Below are 26,380 nucleotides of genomic sequence, written 5' to 3'. Positions count from 1 at the left end.
AAAAAAAAATCCCTCAAGACTGAAATAGGAAAAAGGTAAAGTAGTGTTGTGTTGTTGTGTTGTTAGAGATAATCAAACATGTCAACTCCCAATGCCTTCTTCCTTTGAATATCCAATTCCAACTCAACCCACATCCCATCACCTTTCTTACTTGTCATTTCCAATCCACAACCTGCCAAATCTCTCTTGTAAACAACCTCATTCAAGCCACTTCTTTATGTTCCATTTCTTGCACGTCCATCTCCATATTCACCCTCAAAGTTACCTAAATCCAAAATACACATGGAAACGCTTGAAAAAAAAAGAAGTAACTTTCCAATATTTCAACCGCTGACCCGATTTTGATGCCGACTTGCACGAGTCAATATCGGATCTGCTTCCAATGGTAGACAGAGGCAAGGTCGGATATGGACTCAGTTTTTCAGCAAAAATCAAATTCGATCTTAAATGTTATTTTAAATTTTTGACATAACTCTACCTTTGAGATTTTTTTTTTTTAATTAGTATATACCACACAAACATCCAACAAATATTCTACAAAATTAACTTGACAAGGTCTAATAACCCTTGGATCATTTATAAATCAGCCAGTAAAGAGTTTTTTTGGATATTAAATACCTCTCAGCAACTAAATCTAATATAGTGAATGTCATCCAACATTGCATTAAGTATATGCCTTTCTTTATGCTTGGGAAAAGGAAATTTGTTATCTGTTCAAGCAACAATATTATTTCTTTCCCACCAACGCCCTTAACCTCAAATCATTCATCCTAGTAGTTTTGTTGCATCTGCCTAACACCCTCTTTGTTATGCACATTCTTTTTTGTTATAATAAATAATTTTGTGATGGGCGAGTGCCAAAGTGAAAGAAAAAGTAGACAACCTGCCCAATCAGCATTCAACTAAGTCAACTTTCTCACCATACTGGAATAAAACCCAAAAACAACAACCATGGATTTCATTAGAAGCATTTTACAAGTAAACATTATCTTTACCCTACTGCGTTACAAGTAATGCACATCCAGTCCTAAAGATGTTTGCACTAGGGTGAATTCTGCAACAGTTAAATGGGCAAAAAAATATGGAGCATACAACAACTTTAATGGATTGATTATTTCTCTGCAGCATACAGGACGGGGCGGACCGATACCTCGAATCTGTTTTGAGTTACCACCTCCGATAAGTCACCTGCTAGAAATCGAATAATTTTCCAGCAACGACTACCAGGTGCACATGAAGATATCAACTTAATAAACAGAAATGGGAATGAAATGGCTACAAATCAAAATGCACAAAGCTGGCAAGAGGGCACCAAGACCGGAGGTGCTCGGCTTTATCGCGTACATGGGGAAAAACAAATTTGGTTACAGACATGGCAGTGCCTATTGATGAAATGAAGGCACAGAAAACACAGCTCTGGACAGATCACAGATCTAAATGCGAAGTGGACCAGTCACTGGGTCACGGCCTGAATTGGCATCCTTGTGTTTCAAAGAGAGGTTAGCCAATTGGGAATCTAGGTCTCTGCTGTTAGTGCGTCGATGGCTAGAAGATGGCTGCTGTTGCTGTTGCTGATACACGGCTCGTAGCCTCCCAATCTCCCTCTCCAATACTTCTTGCTCCACTGAACATGGCCAACCATATTTTAGTCTCTTTCCATAATAATGGAATGTATATATGTATATAACTTTTTGCTGTCCATGACATAGCAGATCAGTGATATCATTCTGGATTTATTTTGGTCTTTTTAATCTTTGAATTGCCTTCTAATGTGAATCAATACCCTGTTGGTGTGTTAGTACAACATTTACCCAGAAAATGTAAGAAAGATCAAATGCATCCATAAGGAGATCTATGCTCCCAAGGACTGCTTGTTTTGTGGATCATTTTCAGGAACAGAATCTATTTATCCATGGTTTCAGAATACAAATTATAACCAGTAAAAAGCAGCATAACATGTCTGCTAAATTCTTGAAAACAGGAATAAAAGCAAACGACCTGGTTGCCAAATGCAGTGTAACACGTCCACTACATTTGGCAAGTTATCTAATCAGTAAAAAGTAGAATGGCATGAATAGAATGAAACATCATAACCAAGCAAAAAGTGTGCTAAAAGCTTTTCTTGAGAAGAGAAGCAAGTCATTCCCACAGCAGTTTAGTCATGACCTACCTCACAACCAAGCAGCAAACACTTCTGAAAAATGAATTTTTGTCTTATCTAATGAAAAATATGGTACATATTCTTTTACAAGTAGCATATAAAGATAATCATTACCCAGCTAAAAATTCACCTTCAGATCAGATGGAAAGTTACTGTTAAATCATTATCTTTTGCATATTTTGTTTAATAATCCGTCTTATTCTGTTTGTAGCTAAACCCATCACCATTTCATCACCAGACATATAAGAAATTCTTCCTTAATTCCTAGGCATAGAGCAACATTTACATTCATTATCTAAAAAGTATATGTTAAGCATATAGCTAGCTTTCCTCCTGAGCCAGGATCATACAGAATGACATGACTAGGTGAAGTAGCAATAAATCTTCAGTCTATGAATTTCAAGAGCGCAAAACGCCTATTATTGTTTGAGTGTGGACCTTCGTACATTTATACATGAGTTGGGCTTAGGCTACTAAACCTAATAGCTAAACTTTCTAGTTGGATGTTCTAAGATGATATCAGAGCCCAATGCCAGCCCCATTTGTATTTATTTGTGTCAGTATAAGAATGACTAGGATTATCATATGGACAAGAAAATGGAACATTCAGCTTTTATCCTAATTTAGCATTGAGATGTTAATGAAACCTTCAATTTAAAAAGATTGCCAGCCAGCTCAATGAGAAAATTTTTGGAAAGTGCAACCATGTGGCTTACTCCTGAGTTCTGACAATGTCCTACCACCTTGCCCAAATTAAAAATAGGCGTAACTGTCACCATTAAAAAATTCCGACATGTTTTCTTACTCCTTTAAAGTCAATTCAATGTTGTTCCTCGTCAGCCTCTTTTTCGGTTTCTAATCATCCTCAAACTGCACTTACACATCAAGTCCAAATGTAGTTTGGTTCATATCTCCTCTAACTATGAATTTTACATTTCCGCTTAAAAATGTAAGGTTATGAAAAGAGTTTTTTGAAAAAGTGAAAATTGTGAAGTGTTTTCTGTGAAGGGGTTGCCCCTGGAGTCCATAGAAGAAAATTTGTCTCGTAAACTGAAATGTGTTTCTGGAAAGCACAAACAGAGAAGTGTTTTCAAAATACAAAAGAAACAATTCCAAAGAAGCAAAAAAAAAAAAAAAAAAAAAGCGCAATTGCTGGAGTTTGACTCCAAGGGTGGTGGCTGCCACCCCTTCATTGGAGGGAGGAAGTGGAGTCCACATACCCCTCTCTGTGAGGGGCACATAGGGGGCAGGCAACCCATCCCCCTGCCTCCTTGAGAGACGCGGAGGGAGTGGACACTGGAGGTGGGAGGGGCGAACCATCACCGATGAAGGGGTGTGGATGAGAGCCTCCACTTGTTAAATTTTATTTAATAAGTAACAAAGCCAGTCTCCACACCTGAAGAAATGAGCACCTGCTTTCAAAACATTCCTATATGAACATGTGGGAAGTTTCCTAAAAAGTGTCTTGTATTTTGTTTTTCAAAAATAGTGTTTTGTGTTTTAAAAAGTTGTGGTTTATTTTAAAAATTGAGTTAGAAAAGTACTTTTCAGAGTTTGAAAAGTGCAAAGAGTTTTCAGAAGTTTTGCCAAACGGGCATTAAAGGGGTGTAAAGAATACAAGCAAAAGCACTAAAGAAAGAAATATGACAAGAAGAAAGCACAAAAATGGGAAATAATTTCAAGCAATTAAAACTGATATATGTACCATAGTGACAAATGAGGCAGATAAATGATGGAATAGTAAGACCTTAATTACGACAAAAACTTACAGTATTTGATAAGCTGCTCCTGAGCTAAATTTTCTAAACGTTGCTTAAGGGCTTTGTTTTCCATGCTGAGAATAAGATTCTGCTGGTTGAGAAATTCAAGTTCAGCTGAAACTTCAGACCCTTCTACCTGTGAAGTAACACAGAAATAACAATTGATCTTTAGTACAGCATAAAACCCACTTATCTAACACCAAATCAATCTTATGAAGTATTCCAAGCTCTGTCAATACTTGCCTGTAAAACTTGTACATTCCTTTCTAACTCAGCTATATATTGAAGCTTCCGCACCCGTGAACGTTGAGCGAATTGCCTGCACCAAATAGCATTTCAAATTTAATGATATAAACCCCTTCCAGAATACAGCAACATTTCCTTCTCTTTTGCATGTTTTTTATTCCATAGGTACCAATTTCATTGTTAAAAAGATCATTAAAATTACCAAATGAACACAAATCAAAGCCGTAACAACCAATTAAATTGGTTATTAACAAAAGAAACATCAAGTAGTAGCCTGAAACCTCAAACAAAAACTAGTTGCAAATCCCAAATTAAGAAAAGTTGCCATGCAGGAACTATGAATATGAATACCAAGCACCACCAAGGTATTGGAGTATGGTCCAATCAATGCTCCCAGTAGTACAAATAGGAGTGGGCATAAACCGCCCAAACCCACTAAACCGGCCCAGTCCAAACCGACCTGCCCCAAAAAATGCGGATATGGCTTTTATATTATTATTGCGCACAGACCTGATTTCCTTTACCGCATGAATCGGGCTGGTTTGTGGAATTGGATTTTGAGAAAACGCATGGACCCAACCCGTCCTGCCCCTAAAAACATTGTCATATAAATTTAACTTTTTCCACCAAGAAACCCTAACTTAATTTCTGATTCTCTTCTTCTCTCCTGCGCATTTGCTTTTGGCAGTGTGTTGTAAGCTTGACAGGTGGATTGTCTTTCTTCTCAAACACTTGTACTGGATCGTGGGATTCTTATTTCTCTACTTTGGGCTACGTTTGTCTAGTCTTGGTTATTGAGTTACAGGTTGGCTTGGATTGCAGTTTCAAACCTTTGTATCAATCTACTATATTGGCTCTTGAGTGGGTATAAGTTCTAAAAAGAAATTTAGGAAAACGGCCATGGACATGGAGAGAGGCTTCACAATGGTGAGCAAGCGAGGACGATTTGTGCATAGGGCGAAGGATGCAGATCAATATGGAAGGCCGCTTTCGAGGTGGTATCGCCAGGTACTGTACCTGCCTTCCTCTTACGTCGGTTAAATACCTGACCCCAACCCGATTCCGCCCAGATCCATTATAGCCAACAGCCAGCAGAAACAATTTTGAAATCTCAAGTATTGAAACTTGGAATTTCAAACTTCGGGGGTTGGAAATCGGAATACCCAAAATTCCGACCCGGTCTGACTCGTGCCCAGCCCCAAGTACAAACACTATGTCGGTGTATGGATACAGAGTTTCAACCAACAAAATTGTCATCTCTCTCTTTCCTTTTTCTACTAAGCTGGTGGGTGTTTTGAGGGTTTTGGGTTTGATGGTTTTGAGGGTTTAGGGGTTGTGCGGGTTTTTGCTTTTGGGATTTTCTTTGCTTCCCCTTTTTTTTTTTTTTCCTTTTTGGTGTCTATTATAGCCGACAGCCAGCAGAAACAATTTTGAAATCTTGGGTATTGAAACTTGGATTTCAAACTTCGGGGGTCGGAAATCAGAATACCCAAAATTCTGACCTGGTCCGACTCGTTCCTAGCCCCAAGTACAAACACTATGTCGATGTATGGATACAGAGTTTCAACCAACAAAATTGTCACCTCTCTCTTTCCTTTTTCTAATAAGCTGTTGGGTGTTTTGAGGGTTTTGGGTTTGAGGGTTTTGAGGGTTTAGGGGGTTTTGTGGGTTTTTGCTTTGGGTTTTTCTTTGCTTCCCTCTTTTTTTTTTTTTTTTTTTTGGGTGTCCGTTATAGCTGACAGCCAGCAGAAACAATTTTGAAATCTTGGGTATTGAAACTTGGATTTCAAACATCGGGGGTCGGAAATCGGAATACCCAAAATTCTGACCTGGTCTGACTCGTTCCCAGCCCCAAGTACAAACACTATGTTGCTATATGGATACAGAGTTTCAACCAACAAAATTGTCATCTCTCACTTTCCTCTTTCTACAAAGCTGTTAGGTGTTTTGAGGGTTTTGGGTTTGAGGGTTTTGTGGGTTTTTCTTTGCTTCCGTTTTTTTCTTTTTGGTGTCCTTTTGTATACTTTCTGTGTACCTAGGGCCACCTTACGCTTTTTAATATATGCTTGATTATCTATCAAAACAAAAAAAAAAATCTTCTACTAAGATATAAAATTTTCTAAGAATAAGCGCACAAAGCAAATATACTACATCCTCTTAGATTACAGCTGAAAAGATCAATAAAATCTAAAAGTTGCAACGTGAACAGACTAAAAGCGTGCAGCCAGTCAAATAATGAGCAAAGAAAAACATTTCTCAACAAGTTCCTGTTCAGCTCCGTGCCTTTAAAAGTATGGTTATTCTTCTCTTGCCTAGTTGTCCACATATGCATTACCCAATCCAGCCCAGGTGAAGACAAAGCTAATGCTATAATTATCTTACCAAGCAAAATGTAATAGGAGATTGTCTACTGTCCCACCACAATCCTTCCAGGTGCAACATTTGTCCACAATAACTTTTCCCTTTTGTTCTTTTTTTTTTTTTTCTTTTTTTTCTTTTTCTTTTTCAATTTAAAAAATCTTGCCTGAATAAGCTGTCCAGCCAAAACATGCTATCTTCATGGTACCTTTGCACACAAGGTATTCTTCTGTTGAATTCAACCATTAAAAACCTTCTACGAGCCTCACAGAATGAACTACCCTCAAAACTTGCTTTCTTAGAAAGCCTCCAACATAAACAATCTTCACCTCCACATGATAGAAGTCTAGAGTACAATAAATCTGAAAAGCATCAACTGACTTTGGCTCCAATCTTGCAAAGGTCTCACGAATCCAATATCCCACCATCAAGTTCCTTCACCATACATCCCCAAATGCGATATGACTGACTCCAAAACTCAATCCTTTGACACCTCGTACACCAAATATCGTACAAGTACCAAACATTCCTACCATCCCTAATTTTAACAAATACATAGAGAGAAAGATTCTCACACATCCTGAATGCTCTTCCACAAATTCAGCCCATGGGTTCACCTCTTCTAAAGTCCACTTAGAGCATGTTTGTGATTGCATTGAGAAATAGAGCTTTTAAAGTTAAAAAAAGAGCTTTTTAGAAAAAAGCTTCATTTTTAAGTTTTTTCCAAAAGTGCTTTTTGGCCCTTTCTAGAGTAAAAAATTCGAACAAGTATTTTTGGAGTTTTTAACCAAACATACCAGTTTTTTGTTTGGCACAGCTTTTTAGGTACCAAAAGTACTTTTTAAGCTTCCTAATGCAATCACAAATAGGCCCTTAATCTGGGATTCTCCATATCTAACCAATAATAAAAACCAGCCTCCAAAAATGATGATGTCCCTCCGCAACAACCATATTGATCTCCCCAGCAACTCTTGGTAATAAAAAAAAAAAAACTACCAGAATCTCTTGTTGGACCCTTTTCCATCTCATTGCTACTTGATTTGATAAACCCAACTCAGTTTCACTGTGTTTTCCATTTTAGCTTTAAAAATGAAACATAGAACTGCAAAACATTTCAAAAAAAAAATAATTGTTACACTTTTTTATGCATCTTGACCTGTTTTCCTGTAAAAATATACAATCCAGCTCTAGTGACTTAGACAATTTCTATTATGATCATACTTAAATACATGTATTACCTATATCACTCAAGCACTATTCCATTGTTTGGAAAAGGATTTCTAGCAGTATCAATATACGACTACTTTAGACATTGCTATACTGGTGTTTCCATACCTTATGATGTCCAAGTCCTGTAACAGTATATATTCTACAAGGGTATAGAGTTGGAGACTCGGAGAAAACATTGACCTTTTGGTTAGTAAAGAAAACAAGGGTAGAACAAAACTTTGCACACTGCATCCTATCAAGGAGGGTAAGTCAGATCTTTTATTCACCTCCAATCAGAAAGAATTCTTTGGTCATCCATTATTTTCAAACTAATAAATCATAATGATGTAAGTCTCTCCTCGGTCCTCACAAGTTGTTTTTGATGATTACTCCCAGAACAAGCTAAGATACGAAAGAGCAAAGGGGTTGTCCTAGTCCAGTTCTCTTTACTTTTTTCACCCTTCCATTTGTTCTTCCTTCACAATGGGTTATACAAGCAAGCATACCTACTTTGCTTTAGGCCTTAGTTAATCATGTAAAAAAAAAACAGACAGCTAGCAAAGTAGAAAGAAAACATCTAATCTACCTAAAATAATCTGAAGAACACAAAACAAAAGATAGCAGACTTTTTTCTGGAAGTACTAAATTATTTACACCTTTCATCCATTGTATACAACACAGAACACAAATCCATCAATTTTTTTCCACAATAAAAGCAACATGTAAATTATAATTCTGAACAACATTAACTACATTCCAGATGCAGTAAATACAATACAACAAGCTTTCAAGAATAATAAAAAAATATATATAAGTTAAGAATAATAATTTTTAAAATAAAAAGATTAAAGTATGGTACATCCTTGACATGCCTATTATTCAAAGAAAAATATATGCAACAGGAAAAAAGCAGTTAGCGTCAAAGCGACTACCAGTGTCAGTTCTATATATTAACAGTAGTATCAAGTAATTCAAATATTTATTTAGATATAAAAGATCAGCTAAATTGGCTACATACTGTTTAGCCCGTTTCGTATCCGTCTCAGAAGCAGAAGGCTTAGCATGAGAGCCATCCCTTCTTTCAGAAGAAGCTTTGGGCTCTTGTGGACTGGTTTCAACTTGATCCTGCTTTTCTCTTACTGTAGATGGAACCACATCAGTTTCTTGTGGTGAACATGATGATCCTGAACTCTGATGAACAGTACTATCCCTGACAGGACGGCTGCTTGGGTTAGTCACAGCATTTAAAGATGATTCCCATGCCCTATTCTTCTGCTTTGCCAGGTTGGTGTCTGCATAGAATGAAGTGTGCTGCACATCTTTGTGCTGATCAAAGTCTTGAGATCCCCAAGAAGACGCAGAAATCAAAGTTTTACATATGTACTCATCCTGAGCTGTGTAATCTAAGTTAGAAACATTTCCTACATCTATATAAGCAAAGGAATCACTCGATGAGCGCCTATGACCTCCTCTGCGTACAGGTGTTTCCGGTTCGTTAAGGAGATCATCAAGCCAAGAAGGTTGCTCCTCTATGAGAAAGCTCTCAGAGGAAGTTCGCTGGTGGTGTGCATTTCCCGCTCTAGGCTTCTGAACAACTTTGGATCCAATTGCAGGATTTGGGACAAAATCGGCATACGGTGGGGAAACACTAGGAAATGGACTTTTAGGAGGAAGCAGAGCATGCTTACCGGAGTACATCCAATTTCTCACGTTTGATGACCCCTTGGAATTTGCCATGGCCTAAGCACAACCAATCCCTATCAAATAATATGTCATTAAATGACAGAAAATAAGGATAAATATAACAGCCGGAAAGTAATATCAGAAAATCATTTGGCAATTAGGATCTTCAGTCCACAAAGAGAATTAGAACAACTAAAAGGCCCAATTCTCTGTTCGGCAGACAAGAAAGCTAGGGAATGCGAACATTATATCCTTAGCTAAACAAATTAATTGAGCCAGGCTCAGTTAAGTTAAGGTTTTGGCTTGCTTTCTCAGTTCCCAAACAATCAAAAATCCAAGATTCAAGATTTTCATGTTTTTTCAACCAGAACATAGATATAAAAATACACAAATCATACAGCTCCGAAGCAGCAAATTAGTGATTCAACCAAACGAAATGTCGCAATGTATGAGATTAGAAAACAAGCAAAAAATAACTGGAGCTGATTTAACGAATTGTAAACAGAAATGGAAACAGATTCGATTTTCGGGAGCAAAAACCGAATGCGTTTTTATTTTTCAACAAACGAAAGCATACCTCTGAAATGAAGAATGGAGATCTCGAAACGAAAAGGCTACAAGGTTTGTGAGAATGAAATCGGAGCAAGCTTTCTCTCTCCTAGGGTTTGTTCTTCGTTTCCCCCCTTTGTAACAAGCTCTTCCCCTCTCTCTCTCTAGTTTCTCTCTCCTCTCGATGAACTGTGAGGGTTGAGTTACAAGCTGGAATAGATAAAACGTAATTTAAAAATTAATATAAAATGTAAAAACAGGAACTATTTGTTATTTCACAGTTTCACCCCCCACTCATCTCTCATTTATCATTCATACCACACTCTACTTTTCTTCCATTTTCAAGTATTTGTTTTGTTTGGTTATAAAAATTAGCATTTTAAAATGTATTTAATAAAAAAAATCTAATTTTTAAAATACATTTAACCATTTAATAAAATTATCATTTGAATTTTAAAATTTTTCCTTTTTTTTAAATGTTTCATATTATTTGCGATTTGAAAATGTAAATATTTTCAATTTTTAAACCGCCATATTTTCACCTACACACTCTTAAATAAGTCATTTTTTGTAATTTTATTTAAAAATGCATGCTTGGCCTAAGATATATATATATATATATATATATATTTTGACATGTCCATATAAGAAGGAGAGGAGAGATTCGAACTAGTGACCTCCGCTTCATGAGGCATGATCCACAGCCAATTGAACTACCCCTTGAGATGCGGAGCAATCACTAATTAGGCTTGGCCTAAGAAATTGCGCCGTCATGATAGACAATGTAATGACTTATCATTTAGAATTACTAGAGATATGATGAGTAAGCTCAGTTACTTATGGCCAAAAAAAAAAAAAATTCATATTTAGCTCTTAAATTTTCATCAAATTTCGATTTAGTCATTGAATTTTAATGTCAAGAACATGGTCCTTAAATTTTGTTCAAATTAAAAATAAGTGTCTCTATCAATTTTACTATCAAAGTTAATGATTATCATAGGCCACATATGTTACATTTAACACGTTCATATAAGTTACCCAATGCAATGCGACATCAACAAGTGCAAGCAAGTCATTTATAAAATTTATAAATAAAATAGGGGAGAAAATAATAATAAATGAGATATATATGGCTAACTATTAATTTTGACAGAGAATACTATTTTAAATTTAGGCAAAATTAAGGACTGATTCTTAAAACTGGAAACCCAATGAGTAAATCGAAGTAAGATAAAAAAATAAAAATTAAAAACTTATAGGTTAAATATGATTTTTCCCTTTCTAAAAGTACAACTTGTTATTTAATGCTTTGAATTAATTAATTTGTATATATTATAATCTTAAAGCTAATTATAAGGGTCAAATCCCTAACCTCCACTCCACCAACACCATTTTAGTCATTTTATGTTATAAAATTTTTTGGTTGTTTGGAAAATGAAAGATTTTGGTTCAACCAACTCCTAACCATTTTTTTTGTTTAAAATATCCAAATCAATATTTTAAGGGAAATGCTAGGTGTCTTTTGGTGTCCTCCCAACTGTGATGTGGCTTTTAAAATTATCATTGAATTTTAGATTATTATTATTGACTTTTAATCTATTAGTGATTTTAAAAGTCACATCACAGTTAAAAAGACTAGAAAAATACATAGCATTTCCCATATTTTTTAAACTCTTTTAAGGTAATTTACTAGCCATCAATGATGGAGTAACTAATAAACTAAATTTTTTATTCCATTGAAACCCAATTCTTGTTTTAGAAAGTTTACCAAATTACAAAAATTAATGGTTTTTATTTGGTGTCAAACATCTCTCCACCAATAAAGTTTATTAGATTTTCTTTATTGCCTTACAATGTTTGTCACTATTCTTTAATTCTTATTCTTTATGGATTGAAGATAAAAGCATATGGGTGGAATATATTTTTCTATTATGAGTTGAGAAAAATGAGTTAAATACACGCAAAGTTTTGCATTATGGAGCAAGTTGTAGATTTATAAACAAATAGAGAGAGAGAGAGAGAGAGCAAATAAAGTGGAAATTGAGACAGCCAAGTCCAAACATGAAGACATAAAGTAAACAAGAAGACAACAAACTCCATACAAATATTCTGAAACATGTCTTGACAGATCAATTCCATAGGATGCTTAAGACATGCTCGAAGCTTCCCCCAACTTAGGGCAGCCAGAGAGATTCCTTATCCTCAAGATAAAAAGTTGGCGATCAACTGATTTGGAACAGCAAAACGAGCTAAAAATCAACTTGCCAGCTCTTGTACTCCCACACTTTTAGGCTCTTATGTCTAGCTGTTTAAGAGTACGACGTAAACCGCCATTTATCTCGAAAGGTTAAATTTATAGAAAATTGTGTATTAAATTACCATTTATTATAAAACTAAGCTCGTAAAAAATTTGTGAATTTAATTATTTTTAATACCTGAAAATCTAGTTGCCGACAACCCATCTTGACCAATTGGATGTCAAAGTGGTTTTCCAACTTTCGATACGAGTAGAGTTTATAAAACAATGACGTTTTGCATCAAGTATATATTCATTGTTCTTTTGAAAATGCTTTGTCTTTGCGCAATTTCATTTGATCTTTGTTACTCTCTCTGACTCTTCTCTAATCTCTTCACCACTGCTGACTCTTCTTTACGGTTCGCTCCTCAGTCCTCACATTAAATAACACTCATGAAAATTACATATTATCTTCCCCTACACACCATAAAGGCATTGTGTACTAATGCTTGCATTTACTCCACATTATGAGTTTGGCATTATAATGGCTTGGCTGTTTTGTGATATAAATGAATGTCTTGTAAAAGATTTGCTCAAGACCCGTTGTGCCCTATTGTGGATGGGACGTGGAGATACACCAAGATTGATGTTCCACCTTGTCGAGTGATAAAAGTTAATTAGGACGTGACGATAAATAAATCAAGGAAGATGATGGGCGTGGGTGCAATTGTTTGACACCATGGGGAAAACGTTTTGGCAACCATGTGATGTGCTCCTTCAAACCTTATATAGTTAATCATGCCGTTGTTGAAGCATATGCAACATGGAAGGCTGTGAAATTTAGCAGACTTGGGTATTCAGAGGGTGATGTAATGGAAATAGTTCATGGGTTGCGGATGAATAGACACTCTTGGAATCGTTACCGGCAATTGATTGATTATGCAAAGATGGTGCTTAAAGGTCTCCAATCATGGTGTGTGAGGCACGCCAAAAGGGAGCAAGCATGGCCGACTATTATCTAGCGAGGATGGCAATCCGACAATCTTTGGAGCAAATATGGGTAGAAGATTATCCTACTTTTATTTATGATATTGTAATTTTTGAGAGTGTTGCATTATTTATGGTTTTAATGAAAGCCTAATTTACCTCAAAATAATAATAATAATAATCATCTACTCATTTTGTGTAATCCTACTCAGAGTACGTTAGAGTCTAATAAGGAGTATATCTCCATATATGCATATCCAAAAGAGTAGCCAAATGGTTCAAAATAGTCAGATTTGACTATTTTGAGTCATTTTTGGTCTCCAACAGAATAGTTAAGTAGCAGATTTTTCATCTAGTATATATGAACATTTCAGCTTATTCACTGTTCACACACTAGAGAATAAACAATGAATGGAAAATCAACCTTTGTTTATTGATATTCCTCTTTCTCTGGTATCCCCTGTAAAAACAAATTAATGGAAGTTGAAATTAATAGTACCTGATCCTCCATTGATCACTTTTTTCTTTTCTTTTTTGAAATGCATGAGAATAACTTCATGATTTCAATGGCAATTGAATACTTGAAATTGATTCAATATTTTTCAATATAATATTTGGCAAGAATAATTTAATGATTTCAATGTCAACGTATACTTAAAAAAAGAATATAACATTTAAATGCAAGGATATAATGTCAATTTAATGATTTTAATTTGGTGTTGGCAAGGGTTTAATAAAAAAAAAATGATAAATAATATTTAAATGCAAGTAGTGAAAGAAATAGATAATCTGTTGGAGAGAATAAATGAAACGTAGTAGTTAAAAAAAATAGCTGTACTTTTTCAGTAGTTATTCTGACTATTATTACTAAAGATGCTAGATTGTCATAGATCTTCTCCGCTTCAAATTATTCTTTTAATAGAACCATAACCCTATTATTTCCTTAATAGAGTTAAGAGTCCTAGAAGTCAAGACCCAATTGGTCTCGCATGTAATCGGTAGTCTCTTGTCCTTCCATTTAAGGAAAAACTATCAATAGACAATGATGAAGTATGGTCGATTATTATTTTTCTTCAATACTGTTTACTGTGCTTTTGGAGGCGAAGATTCCCTTGAAATAGCCATATATCTTTTCCTGTGTTCACATCATCTTCATCTTGAATCTATTCTTTGTCTTCATCTTCGATGAAGAAAAAATCTGAATAGATTTGTGTTCTTCTGAGCCAAAAACAAGCACAAAAAAAGCCTATAAAGTCCAACCCACCTCAGAATTTTTGGTGGACTTATCGGTGTTGACTCGACTGGAAACCACTTATGCAATGACCATAGATCTCATTAACCTGAATTCTAGCAGGAGAAAAAATAAAGAAAGAAAGAAAGAAATTCATAAGCATTTTGGCCAGAATTACCATCCTATGTTCTTTGCAAACTTCTCTCCATTAAATCCAGAAACACCAGTTAGATAAGATATACAAATATAAGCACTTCGACTTCCATTAGAGAACTAGATGAAATAATCATAGAGCTCATAAACTATATGTTCCACAAAATTTCAGAACAAGTCTTGAAGATTTTATAGCAACCGTAATTATATACCAAAACGAAAAGTCAAGAGGAAGTTGCATCAGCCACATCAAGTGCAATGTACCTTTTATGCATCCTTACATGTATCAAAAGCAATTTGATAATGGCCCTTAACTACATTATGTACTTCAAAGACTTCCCATTACTGGGATTCAGTAATAAGATTGTAAATATGGTGATGTTCAAATATCAAAAGCACAGCCAAATAAGATAATGAGGTGGACTTATGAACCAAGCAACTTCTTCCATCTGGCATATCCTAAGACAAGCAGGAAAAGCAACACACAACCTGCTGAAGAGCCTCCAACAAAGAACCCAAATATCCCGTTGATCTTGTACAATGTACAAGGGATGTTCATACCGAATAACCCAGCTATCAAAGTTTCAGCAGCAATAGCAAATGATGCAATGGTCAATGTCAACTGAAGTTGAATAAGTTCATTCCGCTGGTTGTCAAGTTGGATGTTAACATAATCTTCAGTGTCATCAATATACTCCCGAACCTGTAAATCAAATAGGAAATATGAGAGCTCCAGTAAATTTCAAAGAGATGAGTCATGCCTAATTTGCAGTTAAATTGACCAAGAGCATCCCTAATGGCTTAGCCATTTTGCATTTTTAGCTAAAATTGCCAATGAAAGGGCCAAAAAAGAAAGAAAAAAAAAACTCCATCCAATTATGCAAAACAAAATGCAAAATGCATTCATGAACAGTGTCACGCTACATATAGTGCGACACTGTTCATGAATGCATAATTATATTAATAATTTCTCTTCTTTCTCTCGTTTTTAACATTTTTACTCTCTGCTGAAACGCCGATCTCCTCCATAGCCTCTGGAAGCCCCAATTTGTGAGAAGCCCATAATCACTTTTTGCCATATCTTTTCATTCTTCCCACACTACTTCCAAGTGATGGACTGAGCTGAACATGTGGTGGTATATCTGGTACCCTCTAGTTGATTTTGTGCCAAAAGTTTCTCTATACTTTCAGCAATATTGAGCCATAGGCCCACAACAGGTGCAATACATTGATACCAGGATGCTATTTTCTCGATTTCTGTCTAAGTTTTGATGCATAAATTGATCATTTAGGGCCGTTCTAGTTCTGGCCTACCTGTGTTTCACTGGTGGGTTTGGTTTATTTTGTCTTTTTGTGCTCTTCACTGATTGCATTTTGTAGATGAAGAAGAAGGGTGATTTGCGATATGCAATTTCAGTGATGTTGGGTTGGTGATGGTTGCATTTCTATGTGATTTCTCTGTGATGGGTTCTATTCTTGAGATGGGGATATCTGACTACCGTTCTGTCCTTGCACTGTTCTCTCTCCCTCTTCCCTTGCTAGGCTAGACTAGAGGCCGATTAGGTGATTGGATGATAGGGTGATTTTCGGTGATGGTACAGAGCAGTGTGGTGTTTAAGCTACTGACAGATGAGTGTTCCATTTGGTGTTTTTGGTGAAGATGGGTTTTTAACCAAAATGAATAAATAAAATTTAAAAAGATTATTTTAATAAAATAGAGAATAAATTTAGATAAGTTGTTGGATGCAGGTCTTGAAAAGTAGCTGGCTAAGGTAGAAAAAGTAGGTTTTAGATTGAAATTTAGATAAAAACCACTGTGAATGCTCTAATAAACTGTCAATAAGGTTTCCATGCATCCCGTTTTATACTGACTTGGTGTAGCTGCCCACTAGAGAATCATTTTGTACAACTTTCTAAATAATGCAACATCCTCGGCTGAAAACCCCTAGTATTTAAACAGTTTGAGACCACTACTATGCCATCAAAATAAATATAATTACCTTTTCTTTAGGCCTAAAAGTTTATTTTTGGTCACAAAAGTACCATTAAAACATGCCCCTTTTGACCAATCACATGCTACTTTCTTTCCCCAAATAAGAATGATATGAAAAGTCATTTGACCATCTTAAAAACAATACTTAAAGATGAAGCAAAATGAGCATTGTTTTTTAATGTCAAGTTGGGGGGCAAGTCATTAGCAATCATTTGGAGATAAATTGGTCCATTAACAGGTAGGTATCTAATGGGATAACTAATATTTGAGCAAGTCATTCTTCTTCAATTTGAATTGTTTCCAAATTAGATTTTTGGATGGCCTCTATGATGCAGTTAACTCCAAATTGAAACCCAAATTGAAACCACACAAGCTCTGAAACCATCCAAATATCCAAACAAATTTGATATGACAATACATAACAGGTGAGCTATGCATATAGTACTAAATTTTTCCATCGGGCACTACATCAAATTGAACATATTTGTGTGACAAAGCATGTCTATACTATTGCTTAATAATATGATGATTTAACCAGCAAATGGTGCTAATGAAACATTTGCAAAGACTTAAATCTAGAGTACCAAGTTTAAAAGAATAATACTCACAGACAATATCTTGTTACGAGTTCCATCTAGCTGCATAAAATAAGCTTCAAGCAACATCTCCAGATCCTCTACATCATTATCACCCTGAAAGTTGCTAGTCACCAAACTTCCGCTCCTGGCAGAACTAAGTCGACGAAGATGGGGAGAAGTGGTAACTATGCTATTTGAAGCAGCAGCTCCCAGTAAAGCCTCAGACTGTTGATTCTGGATCCACTTCCTTGTCAGGTATAAATGTGCCATATCTTCATTGTCATCTAATAGGTGTTCAATTTCATCCCTTACCTGACAAATTCCACATTACCTAAGGTAAATATTTATTGTGGTTTCCAATAAATAAAACGAGGAAACTTGTATAATATGGCATCTCTCTCTCTCTCTCTCACACACACACACACACACACACAGAAACACACACTAATAATCTATAAGAAGAGGAGAATTATAACTAAAAACACACAAAATACACAGGCCTAAGCAAGAAAGAAAGAAAAACCATTTACCCAATAAACATATTCCTAAGAAAATACTTATTAAAAAAGGGGGAAAAAAAAAATCCTATCCTAAAAAACTTTCTAGAGCTTAAAGAGTGAAAGAGTCAACCAAAAGAAGTATGCCTTGAATCCCATCAAATGCCACTGAGCAGCTGTGCGTAATGAATGCATATTAGTGTAAGGGGGAACAAAACAGGTGCCTCAAGTCCAAGAAATAAAGGAGCAAGAAGAGCAGTTTTAGTGATCATGATTAGCAATTCACTTTAAAAGAGTATAAATGATAACGAAGTTCAACTAAGTCTGACAGCTTGAAGCCTCTAGGTCATTCCACTCCAAATCCATAAAAACCTAATCCAGCATGCATCATCAAACACAAAATCTAAATGCCAGAATGAGGTCCAATCATTTTCATGCAAGAGCAATATGCTATAAAACAGGGGTCATTAGTTATTTTATTTGTGTTCATACGAATGGTTAGACAAAAGTTAATTAAGAGCTATATACCACCATTTTATCCCACAATGATGATGTGGCAGTTTCAACCCTTGGATTTTTTTCATGTTTTATTTTTACAAAGAGTGATCCAGTAGTTGGTTGGAACTGTCACGTCAGCATTGTGGAATAATTGTGAGATTAAAATGTAATTTCTAACATCTTTTTTTATGACGAGGAACCCCTCTAAAGCAGGACCACTTCGTATACCCACCCCTAACAATGTAATTTCTAGCATTAGTCTTGATTGATAGAAGGATTTAAGGGTTTTTCTCTTACAATAGAGGTTATGGCAGCATTTCAAGAGAATCTTGACTATTTATTATCAAGTTTGCTTATGCTTACAAGTTCACAAGAACTATAGGGTTTAGTTATTGCTTAAGTCAGTACCCAAGAAACAGCACTCTAGGTTTGAGATCAAAGTATGATTCCACTTATCAGACTCCCTAATGGCATCAGTAAGGAAATCAAGGGGCAGAAGAAATCCCAATTCTCTTCTCCTCAATATTCATCTTTATCATCAGGTGACAATACATGCTACACACCCAAAAGAGCAGTGAAGTAAAAAGGTAAGAGAAACAACAGAAGAATGAAGGAACATTCATCAAGCATACCTTTTGCACACGTGCAAGCAGACGGGTAAGATTACTTTTCAGAGTCCTCACATGTTCAAGATTCTTGGTGCTAACATTCCTGGCGAGTTCATCCAACACAGGGTAAGCAGTTCTCTCGAGGTCTGCCACACTGGAATCCAAATATGTACATACAACCTCTAATGCAATCTCGAGGACCTGAAACTCGAAAGGAAGGTCATACTGCAAACCTTCTGTGGCTTCTGGAACAGGTAGCCATTGCCTCCCTGTTGAAACATGTGTTTCGTTATCTTGTTCATCCATGTGGCCGGCTCCCTGGAATGGGCTTTTATGAGGAAGTTGTTGCCTTAGCTGATCCACAAAAGGAAGAACCTCTTGGCGGAGAGGTTCAAGCAACAGCACTTCTTCAGCTGTAACTATAGCCTTTATAAACTCTAAATTGACAACCATGGCTTTCTCCCTGGCTGCAAATAAGTAGAGAAGAATTTAGTTTATTTTTTCATCAGAATCAACCACTAAAAAGGTCAGCAGCAACCAGAAAAACCGCAACTGCTCCAATATAATTTTGATGTAAATAACATAAGGGCTTGTCAGTTTAGTAGCACAATTTTTCGTTAAAAAATCTAAAAAGCAAAGAAGTTGCAAGATTGCATCAGACATTCATATTGAGCAAGAAGATAGATGCTGATGTTAAGAAATTAATTAAAATTTGTTCTAGCATTCATCCTGGTAACACAACTGGTTGCATCATGGAAGGATATGTACATAACCAAAGCATTCCTACACAGTATTGCCCCTCCACATAAGGAAACTTGTCTGCAAACTTGCACCAAGTTGTGGGTTAAAAAATGGCAAGCAGACCCCTGAAAATATCCCTCAAACAACATAGAAAACTTCATCCAACATTCCAGTGCATCTACCATGACCAACCAAATCAAATTACAAAAGATTCAATAAAGGAAAAAAGAAAAAGAACTCGAATAGATAATAACCCACACGCACTGCCAAAAAATCTAAATATTTGTTTGAAATTATCACAAGCCTCTCCATTGGCACTCAAAACGCTAATCAACAATACCAAAAGACAAAGTCCCATAAATCCTTGTACACACAAAGCTGCACTCTCAAATTTTATAAAAGATGCGAATTTAAAAAAGGTTAAATCTTAAACCACTATTCTTCCATTTGTTTGATGTTACCACGAGTAATCCATTTCTAGCTAGAATTATTTCAAGCCCACGAATTAACATAACACGTTAATAATAAACAAACAAATAAAAAGATAGATAAATAATAAGAAATAAATAAATATAATCAGATTGGTAAAATTCTTACCAAGTATACTGGAGGAGTGAGAGAAGACAGGGCCAAGAATCCTCAAATCCCTAGCAGGAATAGCTGCGCGCCGAACGATGGCGCTCTTGTCGCACTCCACCAGCTCCGACCGCCCCGACCGGTCGAACCTCATCCATAGCTTCGCCCCCCCAGTCTTCTTCTTCCCCTTCCCCACACCCCCTCCTCCTCCTCCAACTATGATGCTGTTGCTGTTGTTCGGAGGCGAACTGGATCCTCCGATCGGCAGCATTGGCGCAGGTGGCGGAGACCTAGCCGGCCTCCTCAAGCGAGGCCACCCGATGGTCCGGGAAGAAGACCCGGGCTTTTTGCCCATAATTTGGTAAGACTATTTCTCTTTCTCTTTGTCTCTCTCCCTGCGTGATATGTATGAACTTTGCGAAGTGGGTTTTTGGCGATTTAGGAAGCCATGGATATGGCCGGGCTCGCCTGAGAGTCAGCCTTTGTTTCGTCTTCTACTTCGCCGTCTTCTTCTTCTGCCATAAACGCCTGCCCCGCTTGATGATTTCACCCCTTTCTGCTTTCGTGGTTCTTTTTTAAAAAAGGTATAGAATAAAGGAGGTCGCAACTGCCCTCTTATTTGATTGGTAATGCAACGTACTACCTTTTCTTTTTCTTTTTTTTGAAAAATAATTAAAAAAAAAAAAAACTCATCAAACTATAGCCGTGATATTGCCTTACAATATTCCAAATATATTAAGGTAGATGATCAAAGTACCACTATGTGCTAAAAAGGTCACTCCGTTAGTCAATGCCATCAATTTCGATGGAGATGGAAAACTGATCACGTGCCGAGCAGATGAGAAGTTATGACATAAACTTCCTAAAATGCCCATTTTTCTTAAAAATAAAACTAATATTAAAAAACAAAAACAAAAAAAAACACAAAGAAGTGGCTTACTGTCACCACAAGGCTATGGAGAGTAGCTCACAGGCTGTGGCGGTGGCTCACGGCCTTTGGCTTAAATTCTATAAATAAAAAAATAAAATATTAGTTTTTAAAATTAATGTTTTATTTAAAAAAATAATAATAAAAAATGGTATTTTAGGAAGAATGGCAAAAAAATGGTCACGTGATTGATTTTCCATCCAAATTGATGGGGCTGACTAACAGCCCATTCGCATAGGTGTATATATAAGTCCACCGTCTCAATAAGTATAAAAAGTAATTGAATTTCATAATAAGCCAACTTTTCATTTGATTTCCCTGTCATGATTGTACAACAACAACTACCTTAATTAAGTCCAACATTTCAATTAAAAAATTTTGTAACTGATGAAGTAAACATTGTAGACATAAAAACCCTTAAAACATATTATTTAGCTGTGGATATATGTGCATGATTCAATTTTCCGTTTTGAAACATACACATATAGACCTATTTAAGTCATACATATATGTACATCTATAACTCAGCTACACATATATATACAAGACTGAGAATGGACGTCTTAGGAATTCCTTAAAAACATGTTGTTTAAATTGAATTGGAACGGAGTTCTTGGCAACACATTTTTATTCCCAGTTCGAACTAAACTTGGAATGGGGCTCTTTAGAACACTCCTGTTCGAACCAAAAACTAGAAAAATAATGTTTTACTAAAAAAAGTCAAAGTGTTCCTTTGTTTACTAATTCTAATTGTTTTATTCACTTAATTTAATTATAATAAATTTCTTAATTACCTTCTTTGGTGTTACAAAAAATGCAAAATGCATTTTGTTTACATAATAGGGTGGATGAGGTTTTTAGTGATTTAGTTAGCCATTTTAGTTAAAAGGAGAAAATGGCTAAGCCATTGAGAGTGCTTTGATTAAAAACTAAACATACAAGATCTTCAATTGGTTGCTTGAAAAGGAACTCATGAAGACAAGAGAATTAGGCCACTAGGAGGAAAGTTAATCCAACATGGAAGCCAAACCCTTGAGTCTCATGAATCATGATTCCATCTCTAACCATGAATCATGTTATTTTCCAAGAACATGAACGAGAAGATCAAAATGTTTTGACAATAATACTTAATTAATCTATAAAATAGCCAATGAATTAGTCTAATATGTACATTGATCATTCCAAATTTACTAGATGATTAACATCTTGAGAGCATGCTATTTTAAGTAATTAATATACTAACCTAAAAAACATAGAAACACACACCTAAAAAACCTTTCATGGAGCTCAAGTCCCCAAGAGAGAAAACCTTCACAAACAAGTTTATGTGTCGTTCTTCCCTTCTCTCCCACATTATGTATCCTCCACCAATCTTCTTGGCCTGGTTTATCCACTTCTTTGTGAGGTATTCCATCGCCCCAGGTGATCTTTATCGGAGAGGAGGGATTGTTCATTTTCCTTCCCTCGTCCCTTCCCTTCTGTCCTAGTTTTTCTTTGTGCTTTCTCCCTGCTTCTTTCTTCTTCTTAGTTTTTCAATTTCAGTTTTGCTGCTCTTCTTCCCAAAATCTATGTGTCTACTCCTCCACTTGCAGCCTTTGCTCAGTTTCCCCGGTGGTTTGCTATCTCTTCAGATTTGGGTTTAGAGCTTGGATTTTACAAGCCATATATATACTCCTATGTTTTCCCTCACCGCATACGTGTCACACCACTATAACCTTCAACCTCTTCACTCTCCTACACCTCCCCACGCCTCCATTCAACCCTCACGAGTTGGCAAGTCGCCCCTCACACGCCTATGCATGGTCATCACTCGCTCGTGGATGGCCTCCACACTAGCTCCTTCACCCAGTGACTCCTCTTGGGCAACGCGGTTGGTTTTTGGTCTTTTGTCTTAAGAGTTTCTTTTGTTTTTTCTGGTTTCTTAGATCAAGATTTGTACTTCAACTTAACCCGATCTAGTTGGGCTTCAAACTCATTGTCCTATAAGGAGATCTCACTACCGTTATGTTTTTTTTATCTTCTTAGTCTCTTCAATTTCCATGGAAGTTTGTCAAGAGCTGAGTTACATAAGGTTTTCTTACAACATATAATTTTATCCACCATATTGGCGTGCGGCCTTCACTGGTTGTATTCGCACTTACCTTCCACCTTCCTGGTTTCTCTTTGGTGCAGCGAGGTATTAGTTATCTATCTAATTTTGGTTTTTTGGTTGTTTTGCTTGTATTTTTTTTCTCCTTTTTTTTTTTTTGTTTTTGTTTTATTTTTTGGAAGAAAAAAATGCACTTTACCCCCCTAAAGTTTGATCTATTTTTCAATTTGAACCCTAATATTTAAATTTTGCATTGTACCTTCCTAAAATTTCAAAAATTTTCAATTCGAACCATCTATTGTCATTGCTGTCTAAGAAGACAGAAAGTCGAAGTGCGTCTCATGTGATATTTTTAGTCTTTTTCTCCCCTGTTTGCCCCCAACCCATTGTGTGGATTTCTAATTTTGTAGCTTGTTAGGTTTCAGGGTCATACGAAGAGAGCTCCTGAGAACCTCTTTGTCCAGTCTCCAATATAATTTGGGAATTCTTCGTGAATCCCAGCACATGCCAATTTGCTTCAGCTATTTCAATGGTGAACTGTTTCACCCAAGAAGGCAGAAGAGGCGCACTGCAGATTTTCGAAGAGCCTGTGTTAAGAGAGTAAACCTCAACTAGTTCCTTGAGAAGAAGTTCGTCTTCTTCTTCTAGAAACCTTGTATCACTAGTTTCTTCTCCTTCTAGAATCCTTCGCTTAAGAATTGAAATTCTCACCACCTTGTAATCGTTGGTCCGCAAATCAAATCCAAAGGTTTCGTCATGCATCATCAATGTGATGAAACGTTCTGGAAGATTCACAATTTTTCTAATAGACGGATTCCAAAGAAAAATGTTTTCACTTCCTTCTGAAAAGCATATCAAACCGTTGTCAGAACCAATAAATTTGTGATAAGAACCGTTTTTCATCAGATAACGACCACTTTTCATTCGATACTCATTGTCTTAGAACAATCTATAGTGATCTTTATAGCGTGCTCCATAGGATTTAGAGGTGTGGTACTTGAATATTAGAGTGTTGCTCTTATTGTTTTGAATTGATTGACGCCGATGGAAATCGATGAAGGGAAGGCTTGTGATAAGAGAGTTCCAGGATTTGCAAACCCCTCTGAATCGAATTAGGGATTTGACGAGTAGTCTCTAGGCAATGTGGAAGGCTTGTGATGAAAGAGTTCCAGGATTTGCAAACCCCCCTGAATCGGATTAGGGATTTGACAAGTAGTCTCTGGGCAGTGTGGACATTTCACACAGTGGGTTGGGGTCAAACAGGGTGTGACATCCTATAAATTTTATAGATTAAAATAAAATTATAAAGCATTTTGTTTTATATATATATATATATATATATGAGGACTCTGTGTCTTACCTTCATCAACGTGTCTTACCTTCATCAATGTGTCTCTTACTTTTACTTTGGAATTGCCATGTGGTTTCATGCATTAGGAAAAAGCCTCCACGTAATGGGCGCAAATGTACCCTTGCATGACTGTTTCCCTTAGCCTTTAAACACTTGTCCTTTAACTCAGATTTTTTGTATTATTTTATACCCCTCTCAACACTATATATACCCAAAAGCCTTCTCTTCCCCTCACAACCTCAGTAGTGAAAATAGGAGTTTATTCAGTTCCTTGCAACCCCCCCATTCTAGCACAGTAGCGGTAAGTCCCCTTCTCTATTATTATTTTATTTTTATTTTATTTTCTTAAAAGAGATTTAAGATAAGTTAGTATTTGCTTATTATGGGTATTTTAGGATTCTTGTTTGGGTGGTTATCTAAGGAGTTTGACTCTTATTATTGGAATGTTAGTTCTATAGGTTTATAAAGATTATATATATTTTGTTTAGACAGATTTTTTTCACATAAGTATATTGTTTTTGTGATTAACTATTATACATCCATAATAATGGTAATAGCAATAATAAAATTTTTATTTGTGTAAATCTCTTGGATAATGTTTAGCGCCTCACACGTGTGTATATATATAGTCATATTGTCTTGTGTGTATATATATATAAATATATATGTAGCATTTTTATAAATATATATATACACGTGTATAGCATATTGGGAGGAAAATTGGATATCATGAGAATTATTTGTATATATATGCACACCTGTGCAATTACACATGGGGGACCACACACACACACACACACACACACACACATATATATATATATAACTTTAAATACTCTTCTAAATTCATCTTTACAATTTATTTAGGTGAAAGGACGACTTGACCCAACCCAGCGTCAAATCCAAGTAAGGGGACACAACACCAAAAACCCTAACAAATTTTATTATAAATCTTTTGAAATAAAATGTTGGGGATTTTATAAAGGATTCACTTACATGATTTTAAATTACACTTCCTTTCATATTTTAATGCCAAGTTTTATTCAATCATATGTCATTGTTTAGGAATTTTACATGTTACAGTTACCATATTTCATGATTTATACATGACTGCAATTATGAATGAAAAGAGCTCTCAAAGTCCATGGCATAACATACAGTTACAGATGAGTTTACAGATCATATGAAATGTTATATGTGCGTTTATGGTTTTAAATGTTTAACCGAGACACGATTATAGTGACGATCTGTACCGCATAGGGTAGCATGGCAAGCACACCAAAGGATGGTAATGAAAAGGTGTGTGCTACCGGCCAGGTGGCCTTCTAAGTAGATCACAAGGTCCAAGAGCTACGTACGAAAAACATTCCACTAGTGAAAGTTTTGTGGAGGAGTCATGAAATCGAAGAAGCGTCGTGGGAATTAGAAGATGAGATACGCAGGAAATACCCTTTTCTGTTTGCTGAGAACTAGTAGAATATAAGTTATACGCTAGCGGATAGATTTATTTATGTATTTGATCACTATTGTTATATGGTGCTTTTATATAGACTAAACAAATTCCGAGAACGGAATTTTTATAAAGGGGGGAGAATGTGACATCCTATAAATTTTATAGATTAAAATAAAATTATAAAGCATTTTGTTTTATATATATATATATGAGGACTCTTTTAGTTAGGAGAGTATTAGTAGAATTATTAGTCTATTAAATACTTGGGAGCCATGTGTCTTACCTTCATCAATGTGTCTCTTACTTTTATTTTGGAATTGCTATGTGGTTTCATGCATTAGGAAAAAGCCTCCACGTAATGGGGCAAATGTACTCTTGCATGACTATTTCCCTTAGCCTTTAAACAATTGTCCCTTAACTTAGATTTTTTGTATTATTTTATATCCCTCTCAACACTATATATACCCAAACACCTTCTCTTCCCCTCACAACCTC

At 35.9% G+C, this 26,380-nt stretch overlaps 2 protein-coding genes across 2 annotated transcripts; both read right to left on the bottom strand.

The window, feature by feature from the left end:
- Positions 1–930: 930 nt before the first annotated feature.
- LOC132181594 (uncharacterized protein At4g06598) lies at positions 931–10,163 on the bottom strand. The gene is made up of 5 exons (XM_059594846.1): positions 9,995–10,163; positions 8,753–9,491; positions 4,165–4,240; positions 3,931–4,057; positions 931–1,624 (listed from the first exon to the last, which is right to left on the bottom strand). Exons 2-5 carry the CDS (start codon positions 9,469–9,471, stop codon positions 1,434–1,436), a joined length of 1,113 nt encoding a protein of 370 aa, XP_059450829.1. The 5' UTR covers positions 9,472–9,491; positions 9,995–10,163; the 3' UTR covers positions 931–1,433.
- Positions 10,164–14,655: 4,492 nt separating this feature from the next.
- LOC132188488 (magnesium transporter MRS2-4) lies at positions 14,656–20,635 on the bottom strand. Its single transcript, XM_059602964.1, has 4 exons — positions 20,086–20,635; positions 18,772–19,214; positions 17,175–17,456; positions 14,656–15,276 (listed from the first exon to the last, which is right to left on the bottom strand). The coding sequence occupies exons 1-4, from the start codon at positions 20,417–20,419 to the stop codon at positions 14,998–15,000; spliced, it is 1,338 nt and encodes a 445-aa protein (XP_059458947.1). The 5' UTR covers positions 20,420–20,635; the 3' UTR covers positions 14,656–14,997.
- Between the last annotated feature and the right edge of the window lie 5,745 nt (positions 20,636–26,380).

Source organism: Corylus avellana, chromosome ca1 (genome assembly GCF_901000735.1).
Source record: "Corylus avellana chromosome ca1, CavTom2PMs-1.0".
In the NCBI taxonomy this organism is placed as follows: Eukaryota; Viridiplantae; Streptophyta; class Magnoliopsida; order Fagales; family Betulaceae; genus Corylus; species Corylus avellana.
This window is presented reverse-complemented; position numbering and strand designations above follow the sequence as displayed.

Excerpts from the sequence above, each read along its gene's own strand:
- LOC132181594 (XM_059594846.1), bottom strand. The coding sequence starts at position 9,471 with ATGGCAAATTCCAAGGGGTCATCAAACGTGAGAAATTGGATGTACTCC. Across the intron at positions 4,241-8,752 it reads GATACGAAACGGGCTAAACA|GCAATTCGCTCAACGTTCAC; the intron begins GTATGTAGCCAA and ends TATTTGGTGCAG. Across the intron at positions 4,058-4,164 it reads GGAATGTACAAGTTTTACAG|GTAGAAGGGTCTGAAGTTTC; the intron begins GCAAGTATTGAC and ends GTTACTTCACAG.
- LOC132188488 (XM_059602964.1), bottom strand. The coding sequence starts at position 20,419 with ATGGGCAAAAAGCCCGGGTCTTCTTCCCGGACCATCGGGTGGCCTCGC. Across the intron at positions 19,215-20,085 it reads TCACTCCTCCAGTATACTTG|CCAGGGAGAAAGCCATGGTT; the intron begins GTAAGAATTTTA and ends ACTTATTTGCAG. Across the intron at positions 15,277-17,174 it reads CTCGTAACAAGATATTGTCT|GTTCGGGAGTATATTGATGA; the intron begins GTGAGTATTATT and ends TTTGATTTACAG.